Genomic DNA, 10,107 nt, shown 5'->3' on the forward strand with positions numbered 1-10,107 from the left:
TTATTTAATAAGTATATTCATTTTATATCCTGTAAACATTCATAAAGATTATAAAAAGATTCTAGAGATTAGGGATGAGGCTTTCAAATATTTCTTTCAAACCATAATCCAGGGACAGCAAAACAGACTAGCAAAGACAAACACTGAGTAGGGCCTGATGCCAAGAGTTCAAAGACTAGTTCTGCAATGTTAGCTGCATGACTTTGGCAAGATTATCAACTCCAGTGAAGTTAATGTAAAAAAAAAAAAAAGTTTCAAGAAATATAGTTACCATCCTCCAGGCAAGAGACTCTATTTTTTTTTCTATTAAATTTTACTTAATTTCTAAAAAATGCAAGTTAACAACCACAGCATCAGGAACCAGCATCTTTTTTAAGAAAGGGCTAAATAGTATTTTCAGCCTGGTAGGTCATTTGGTCTCTGTCAGAACTAGCCACAAGTGCCAAAGAAGCTATAAATAATATGTAAACAAGTGAGTTTGGCTGTGTTCCAATAAAACTTTATAAAAACAGGCAGTGGGCCAAGCTTGGCCTGCGGGGTATCGTTTGCCAATCTCTGCACTGCGTTGATTTAATGGCTCATTAATGGGCTGTAACCTGCAGTTTGAAAAATATTGGGATTAGAGTTGCTTTTACCCTGGCCAGATGAAGTAAATTGCAGTGACACTCATGTCACACATAGATCATGTTTTAAAACTTTGTTTCTTAAGGTAATTATTTAGAATTCAACACGCATTTTTTTCATTAGAACTGTTTATACAATGGTTGGAATTGCAGGCAAGCCCACAAATAGCCCTGCAGAAAACAGGTCTAAAAACATGGTTCTCCCACTCTGGGTTGTCCCTATTCATCCACTGGTTCTGAATTTCTCCAGGACCCACTAGCACTGGGGTACATTTTAGAGGACTTTTGTGCCAGATGTGATCATGGCCCTTAGGAAGATGAGAAAGTAGCATTCTTCCTCTGGGAAAAGGCATCCTGCATTGCTGCTTAGAATGCCAGGAAAAAAATAGTTCTCCTGTCTCTTCCTTCTTGCTGTCGAGGTTCCTAGGGTGTCAGCCGAAGGAGTCCATATGTTGGGGAGTATTCCCTGTGGTATATAAGCCAATCAGTTGTGAGCTGTGTGGCTAATCATGGTCAAAAGTACTGAACTGTGCAAATGATCCACTTATGTGTTATTTATTTTTTAAAAAGTAAAGTAGAAGAGTGTAGTGACCCTCTGTCAAGCTTTTGGGAGCCTGGAACCACTGATAACCTTACTGTTTGGAGAATTTCCCGTATCATAAGTTCATGGTTCAGTAAGGTAGAAATTCATGTTCCCAGTTGCCCCTCCTGCTTTGTGCAGGGATGTGGCCCAGGCTCCACTGATTTAGAAGCAAGTGGTGTGACATAAATGGAACATGACAAAGGAGGTAGCAGAGACATTTAGCTTTCAAGGGTAATGGGACAGAGGTCCTCTGGGAGTGACCATTGTCCAGCGTTAGTTGCAGCATGTGAACTCTTAGTTGCAACATATGGGATCTAGTTCCCTGACCAGGGATCGAACCTGAGTCTCCTGCATTGGGAATGCAGAGTCTTAGCCACTGGACCATAAGGGAAGTCCCACACCAGAAGTCTTCTTAAGCTCTACTAAACATATAGACTTATGGGACCATCATAGCCACTCTTGTCCTGTGTGACAACATCAGACGTTCCCTTTACTGGGAGGCCTTGTAACAATTCACCCAGCCATCTCAGAGCTATCTTCTACCCAGGTGATGCTCAGGTGCAAGAAGATAAGATCCACTTGGGTGGTTGTGAGAATTGCCCTGATTTATGAATCCAAGCATCTCCTGTAACAACTCCACAGAAATAGCTTCCAAGGTTCTTGAAAGGAACATCACTATTATAGGGATCAGTGAATTCAAGGAAGCCCAAATCTCTGGATATTTACCAAGTATTTATAGTACTATAAGGCCAGATATAATGTGCCAATCTAGGGTCATTTTGACCATAAGCAATGTTGCTTAGTAACACAATTGATATTGCAAATTTTATCATGTTTCCAGGGCAACAGAGCTAGAGAATTAACCCAAGGTCAAATTCTCATGCAGGAAGGGGAAGGATTTGTTAACCCTCTGCTTACGCTGGGCCTCTCAGAGGTTTTCTTTCTGCTAAGCAGGTTCAGCTTTTGCAACTAAACATTCCTATTAGTAGTGTTGCTTGTATCAAGGATACTCTCCTCACTTGTGTTCTGATACACATGCCTTGATGGGAAAGAATGGGGAAGAGTTACAATCAGGCCAGAAATTTTGCATAACCTTGGGTGTTTCCACTGGAATATGTTAACATTTGGATATCACTTGTCATGTACTGATGTGTTCTGATGATTTTCTGGTAAGGTTTCTTGGAAGATGTATTTGAATATCGTTAGCTTCTAATGTCTGTTGCTTGGTTAACTCTATTTCCTCAAGTGTAAATTTTTCCATTTGTTAAGACTGTTCTGTTTCTCCCATTCATTTTCCTCAAATTCTTGGTGATTGGAGGCTCATGTTCGTGGCTGAGATTTCCCTGGTAGACAGTCTGCCACATCTGTTTGCACAGCTCTGCTTACAAGAGGGGTGAGAACTGCCACTGCCTGGGTGTAAAGTTTGGTTGGTTTCCTCAAGAGACTGGGGTACAGTAAAAGTACCTAATGCCTAGTCTTCTATGTGAAGCTGATCACTGCTCGTCTCAGGCATTACCGGCTAACCCAGGCAACAAAACACTCCTATTTATCCTCCTCTTTTTAATTTTATGGTGACAAATGACTGAAATCATTCATGTCCAAACACATCTAGGAATCACTAGTATTTCTAGTAATGATGTTGTTGTTGTTCAGTCACTAAGTCATGTCCAATTCATTGTGACCCATGGACTGCAGCATACTTGGCATCTCTGTGTTTCACTATTTCCTGGAGTTTGCTCAAATTCATGTCCATTGAGTCGGTGATGCCATCCAACCATCTCATCCTCTGTTGTCCCCTTCTCCTCCTGCCCTCAATCTTTCCCAGCATCAGGGTCTTTTCCAATGAGTCAGCTTTTTGCATCAGGTAGCCAAAATATTGGACCTTCAGCTTCAGCATAAGTCCTTCCAATGAGCATTCAGTGTTAATTTCCTTAAGGATTGACTACTTTGATCTCTTTGCAGTCCAAGAGACTCTCAAGAGTCTTCTCCAGCACCACACTTTGAAAGCATCAATACTTTATTGAAAGCATCAATTCTTTGGCTCTCAGCCTTCTTTATGGTTCAGTTTTCACATCTGTACATGACTACTGGAAAAACCATAGGTTTGACTATATGGACTTTTGTTGGCAAAGTGAAGTCTCTGCTGTCTAGGTTTGTCATAGCTTTCCTTCTGAGGAGCAAGTGTCTCTTCCTGACCCAGGGATTGAACCCAGGTCTCCTGCATTGCAGGCAGATTCTTTACCATCTGAGCCTCTAGGGAAGCCCCAGTAATGATATAAGGCAGGAAAATCTTGTCATAGATTTAAGATGATTCTATTAAAAAACAGTAGTAGCCACACGTGACCCCTAACCTCAGAACTGAGGTGTTTACATTTATCATTACTGTTTGGGAAATACATATAGCTTAATCATAATCTTACAAAATTTATCTGAGTTTTTTTTTAACATAAACTGAGAGATTTCAGAAGCTCAAAAAATAGTAGCCAAAGTTCTGGAACAACTTAAACTACAGAAATTTTATGCTGGCACTGAGCTTCTTCAAAACCCCACAATGAAAAATGAAACTATTCAAAACAAATGTAGCAACTCAAAAGCTATGCCCACATGAAAGAGGAAAATGGTAAACGGAGACCTAGTTCCAGATACTCCAGCCAAGAAAGGCTCTTCTGACAAGCAGAGATGGTTTGAGGCACAGAACAATCTTTATTTCAGTCAACAAATATGTCTCAGACTTTCTGTTGGGTATGGATGAAAAGCACACAATATTCAGCTCCTGTTCTTGAAGAGTCTGTGATAAACATATAAGCACTGTAACCTTACCTGACTTTGCCAGCATAGATAATGAAAGCAATGTTGTTTGATTTTGGGGAAAAGGATACAGGAAGAAAGATAAAAAACAGCTCCAAATTAGGATGCTCCCTCCCACTGGAAACGTCTTGTTAGTAAGTTTTGGTATGAAGTGGCTGTAAATGTTTTACTGGAAACAGAGCCCTCTCTCCTCTGAAGCCCTTCCCTGCATGTTTTCAGATGCTAGTAAATACCAAGCTCTATTCTAGCTCAGAATGGGAAGAAACAGCTTTTTGTCTAGAAGGAATCATACACAGGCTTCTTTAGGGACAACGACAACAGCATTTTAGAGCTAAAAAATAAAAAGATGTATATCAGCTACTCTCGCAGGATAAGGGGAGCTCTCCTCCTATTAAGCACGGCACTGGATGTCTTAGTTACAATATCTAATCTATGGCTTACACCAGTCCCAAGAGTCTGGTCTTATTCTCATTTTACAGTGGAAGAGAAGAGTTTCAATAGGGATGAGATGACTTGTTCAAGGTCCCAGAACTGGAAGAAGCAGAGCCGGGATCTGATTCCAAAGTTGTCCTGACTCCCAAATCCATATACTTTCCCAAAGACCAAAGTGAACAGAACTCAAAAAATGGTAAGTTCTTTCTGTTTTGTGTCATCCCCTGAAAGTTCAACCAAGGAGGAATGGAAATATTGACATAAAGGACTCCGACAAACTATAGAACATGTTCTCTTTACTGGGCTCTCCCTCACAGCTCATTCCTCTTTAAAACTTGTTCCAGAAAGTTTGCAACCCTTAGATGGTCTCCCTAGACTAACAGTCACTTCAACTACACTCTGAATTCTGAAAACAGATTCCAGAAGGGAAGATGGAAACTACATAACTGAAAATACAATGGGAGCCACGCAATGCTTGGGGAGTTGGGGACAGGGATAGGTCACAGGATGAGATATGTATTTTAGAGTTTCAGTTTGGTGGCCGTGAGGATGGAGCTGGTCAGAGAATATTAAGCTTCACACCCAGGGAGACCATTTAGAAATGAAATGCAGTGTCAGGTGTGACTTAGCGACTGAACAACGGCAGCAGTAAAGGGAACGAGGGGCTGGGCCGTGCAGTGTGGCAGCAATCTGGGGAGGAAGGGTTAGAATAGCAGTCCCCAACCTTTTTGGAACCAGGGACTAGTTTCATGGAAGACGAGTTTTCCACAGACCAAGGGTGGGGGATGGTTTCAGGACGATTCTTGTAAGGAGTGTGCACCCGAGGTCCCTCGCATGCACAGTTCACAGTGGGGTTTGTGCTCCTGTGAGAATCTACTGTGCCGCTCACCTGACAGGAGGTGGAGCTCAGGCAGTAACGTGAGCAATGAGGATATCCATCTGAGTAAATACAGATGACACTTCGTTCGCTTATCCACCGCTCACTTCTTGCTGTACAACCCAGTTTTTAAAAGGCCATGAATGTGGGAGGGGGGGCAGGGTTGGGGACCCCTGGACTAGAGGAATGGGAGATGGCACAGATATTGCCTCAGTAAGATCTACTGACTAGCTGGCTATAGGAAGGAGGGAAGGAAAGGAAGGAGTGTGGGGTGAGGCCCGGTTTTCTGACTGGTTTGACTAGGTTGATGGCGATGCCATTCTTGGAGACTGGGGAGAAAGGAGGAACAGTCGGTTTGAGGGGCAAGATGTTGGCCTTAGTTTTGAGGTGGTTGTGAACACTCCTGATGGAAATGTTCCATAGGCAGCTGGATCAATGGATTTGTCCATTCTTTCACCCTACAAATAATTATCGACTTTGTGATATATACCAGATGTTGAGTTTGGCATTAGGTACGGAGCGACAACCAAAACAGATGTGTTCTGTGTCTTCACAAAGCTCACAGGCAACACACACACACACACACACACACACACACACACATGCTGTGTTGGGCAGAAAAGAATAAGGTATCCTGAGAAGATCCAGCCTGAGAGTGTGAGACTTGACAGTGAAACTGGAAGGCTGAGTTGCATAAGGTTCTGGCGCTCAGTGGTGATGAGGTCTAACTGGAGATACAAGGGGGTCATCTACAAAGAGGCAGGAATTGAAGGGTGTGGGGAGGAGATGAATCAGAGGAACTACCCCATTCTACAGGCTTTTGGGTGGGGCTGAAGAACTAGATACCCCAAAGCTGAGACCAGTGGCTTCCATCCTCCCAGCCATCATGATTCATACTCAGAACACAAAGTCTTGGTGTGTCTGACTGAGGTTGTTTTCTGCCTGGTGACCATGTGCACGTTGCCACCTCTCCACTTTGGGTATGTTTGGCACATGAAAATATACACAGGGCACCACTGATTTGGCCTGGATACTGGCAGACGTGACTAATCCCCTGATTAAGTTAATTCCAGACTGGCTTGAAATATTGATGCTAACTTGGGATTCTTAAAAAAAAAAAAGAGAGGCAATTTCTGTCTCACCCATGCTCCATCCTCTTCTTTAACTGAAAGCCAAGAGACATGGTTTAGGAGCCCAATTAAATCCAATCCATTCTGGCAGAATTAGAGCATCCAATGAACATTTCAAAACCACTTGGAATCATTTAATAGAGAAAAAGTGCATTGAGCCCAAACTGGGAGCTGTTTAGCTATGTGTGGTAAGCTCTCCAACAACATTTATAAAAGGGAATGTTTATTAAGCATTTACTACATGCTGGGCACTGTTCAATGCATTCAGTCTTCAAACAGCCCTATGAAGGATTTATTCTTATTTTATAGATTTTATAGATGAAGAAACTGAGGCACAGGGAGGTTAAAGGCACTTTTCCAAGATACCCTAGCTTTTAATTGGAAGAGCCTGGATTCAAACCTACAAGTCTGGGTCACAGAGCCAGCTCTTTTAACCACTCAATAAACAGGGTCATTACTGTAGTAGTTACAGTGAACAAGCCTGTGTATATTGGAAGATGGGCCTGATTTGCGAGATGCTGGGGGAGATGAGGGGCTTCCTGGGTGGCTCAGTGGGTAAAGAATCTGCCTACAATGCAGGAGACGCAGATAGATGCAGTTTGATCCCCTGGTTGGGAAGATCCCTTGGAGGAGGGCATGGCAGCTCTCTTTAGTATTCTTGCCTGAAGAATCCCATGGACAGAAGAGCCTGGTGGGCCACAGTCCACGGTGTCACAAAGAGTCAGACACGAATGAAGCAACTGAGCACTCACGCATAGGGGAGATGAGCTTTGTGGACCTGTCCGCATGGAATGAGGGGACGCCTCCAGGCAGCCTTCTGGACTGATGGCAGTTTGGATGCCTTGCCTCTGACAGGGTGAAGTCATCCTCAGAAAATCCTGGGGTTTTCCAGGCAGAAGGGAACCTGGAAACCACTTAGTGTTGCTGCTGGTTTATGGACGAGGAGGTTGAGGCACAGGGGAGTAGATGGATGGTGCTGAGGAGCAGCAGAAGCTGGGTCAGAGGGAGCTTCCTCTTCCAGGAAGCCCTCCCTTCCTTCTCTGCCATGAGGACTCTGCCTCATGGAACCTGCTATGCTGTCCCCCATGCACCCGAGAAGCCCACTTCTGGGTGAGCAGGTGTGACAGTTTCCCCCTGAAGTGCCCAGGACAGCCAGGATGAAATGAAGACAGACATCTCCCACCCATAGGGCTGGCATCCCCCAAAGGTGCCTTCACAAGGAAGCCCACTGGCACTGCAGAAACCCTCATCTCTCCGGAATGTGAAGACCCACTCTTCTGACCCAGGCCACTTTTATCCCAAATTGGACCGGCCCTATGCAAATGCATTTCAAAGATCCCACTCAGGTCTCAGGGCTTCCCAGGTGGTGCTAGTGGTAAAGAACCCGCCTACCATTGCAGGAGACATAAGAGATGTTGGTTCAATCCCTGAGTCAGGAAGATCCCCTGGAGGAGGGCATGGCAATCCACTCCAGTATTTTTGTCTGGAGAATCCCCACAGACAGAGGAGCCTGGTGGGCTACAGTCCATAGGGTCACAAAGAGTTAGACGTGACTGAAGCACTTAGCACGCCCGAAGTCTCAGATACTCCTCAGGGCACAAGATTCAACCTCCAGTGAGTTTCTGGAAACTGGGCAGCTCTGGCCCCTCCCCTGCCCCACCCTTGCACCACCTCAGAGGCAATACCCACCCACCACAAAGTGGTGTCGACCCGAAGGGAGCTTCTCTCTCTGGTCATCCAAAGCCAACACATGTCTTACCTTTCCACCTGGAGGTTGACTTTGGAGGGCTCCACGTTGGGATTTTCCCATTCCATCTGCGGGCAGTGCATGAAATAGCAAAGGGTATACAGGGCCTCGGGCTCCCAGTAGAGCGCCCCCTGCTTGTGGTGCAGGGGGGTGCCATTGCCATGGTGCTTGGCATTGAGCGGCTGCAGGTGATGCATTGCTCGGGACACCAGGTCACCTGTGGACAGAAGTAAGATTTCAGATCCTTCAAGCAGCCAAGACTCACAGAGAAGGGGTGTAGAGATTCTCGAGATTCCCTCATTCAATGGAAATGGTCTCATCAGGCAGAGAGGGAAGCGTTTGTTCATTCACCACATGCCAGTCCACGACTTACCAGGTTTGGGGTGCTGCTTCAAGCAGAGCGGGCTGCTACGATAACTCCAGTCCTGCTCTTTGGAACCCACAATTTCTAACAAGGCACAGAAAGCCCTTTTGTACATGTCTACTTCCAGCCTTCTTCATCTGGGACACACCCCTCTGTCACATCCTCTGCTGTAACCAGTACTGCCTCCCTTGCAATCACAAGAATGGACTATACTGTGTCTTTCCTCTGAGCCTGGGCATAAACTGTTATTCCCTCTATCTAGAACATTCTCTCTCTCCTCTTTTCCAGGCTAACTCCTGCTGATCATCCAGGTGTCGGCTTATATATTATATTCCAGGACACCATTCTGGAATTTCCCCCACTTCCCTGTGTCAGATGCCACACTGTACTTTCTTTATTACAGCACTTAGTACACTGTGACACAGTATTCTTTTTGTCCATCATTCCAAACGATAGCAACTCAGTCTGAAATGACACCTATTTGTGACAGCACAGTTAGAGCACTTTAACATTGAATTCTTATAACACCCTATGAAGTAGGCACCTTTATAAACCCATTTTACAGATGAGGACACAGAGGCCCAAAGAGGTGAAATAACTTCTCAGCAGGGCAGAGCCACTAACAGCAGAAGGAGGATTTGAACCCCAGCACTCCGGCTCCAGAGTCTATGCACTTAACCATGCTCCTTGAGGGGCATGTTTTACTATTCTCAGCACTGGCAAACTCTGAAAACACTCTGGTTTTTCTCATGCTTTCTTAGAAGAAAACTAGCTTTCTCCTTCATCAAACCAGACCTGCACGTTCCCAGGTTGGCCGTGGAGAGAATATCTTCTTACGGGAGACTGGTTGGGCCTGAAGCTCTGACTTTCCTTGACTAAGACTGTGTTTCTCAAATGTGGTTAGCTTGTAAGCAACCTTCAGGAATGTAGTTGTATCCAAGCACCACCTATATCATTATATACTTAATCTTCAATGGACTCATTTTATTTTTTAAATACATATATCTAAAAAAGAAACATTATGTCACTGCCATAAATGGGAAATCAGTATCCCTTGCTGTAAACAGAAGGTCATTGTGAAAGTTAATTCAATAAAAAGAGTGTGATTAATTTATACCTGAATTCTGGTTCTGTTTTCTTTTGTTACAAAGGGCAAGTGAAAGAGTTGTTAGGGGCACATATCAAGTGGAGCCTTTCCTCTGAAAGCAATTAGAATGGAAATAGAATTGAAAAGCATCACTCCCATGACCAGTGTTATCTAAGGCACTGCCCCTGTCCCTCTGGAAATCATCTCTTGCACAGTGGGAGGTGTTGCACATCTGGGGAGATGTTCCTCGAAGATATTCATGATGGTGAATTTGTGTGTCAACTGGGCTAGGCTATAGTGCCCGGTTGTCAGTCTAAATGTTGCTGTGATGCTATTTTTTTTTTAAGTTTTTTTAACTTATTTAAATATATATTTAAAATTTTTTCGATATTGTGTTGGTTTCTGCCATACAGCAATGCAAATCAGCTGTAATTACACATATATCCCCTCCCTCCC

The 10,107-nt window shown here is 44.1% G+C and overlaps 1 protein-coding gene across 1 annotated transcript in view; it reads right to left on the bottom strand.

Moving 5' to 3' along the window:
* The window catches only part of BTBD11 (BTB (POZ) domain containing 11), a 330,664-nt gene that overhangs the window by 109,070 nt on the left and 211,487 nt on the right, over positions 1-10,107 (bottom strand). The window contains exon 4 of the mRNA XM_010853458.1: positions 8,213-8,417. Coding sequence (XP_010851760.1) covers positions 8,213-8,417 — 205 coding nt within the window. The remainder of the gene's footprint in view (positions 1-8,212; positions 8,418-10,107) is intronic.

The sequence above is a fragment of the Bison bison genome, unplaced genomic scaffold (assembly GCF_000754665.1).
Source record: "Bison bison bison isolate TAMUID 2011002044 unplaced genomic scaffold, Bison_UMD1.0 scf7180017864327, whole genome shotgun sequence".
In the NCBI taxonomy this organism is placed as follows: domain Eukaryota; kingdom Metazoa; phylum Chordata; class Mammalia; order Artiodactyla; family Bovidae; genus Bison; species Bison bison.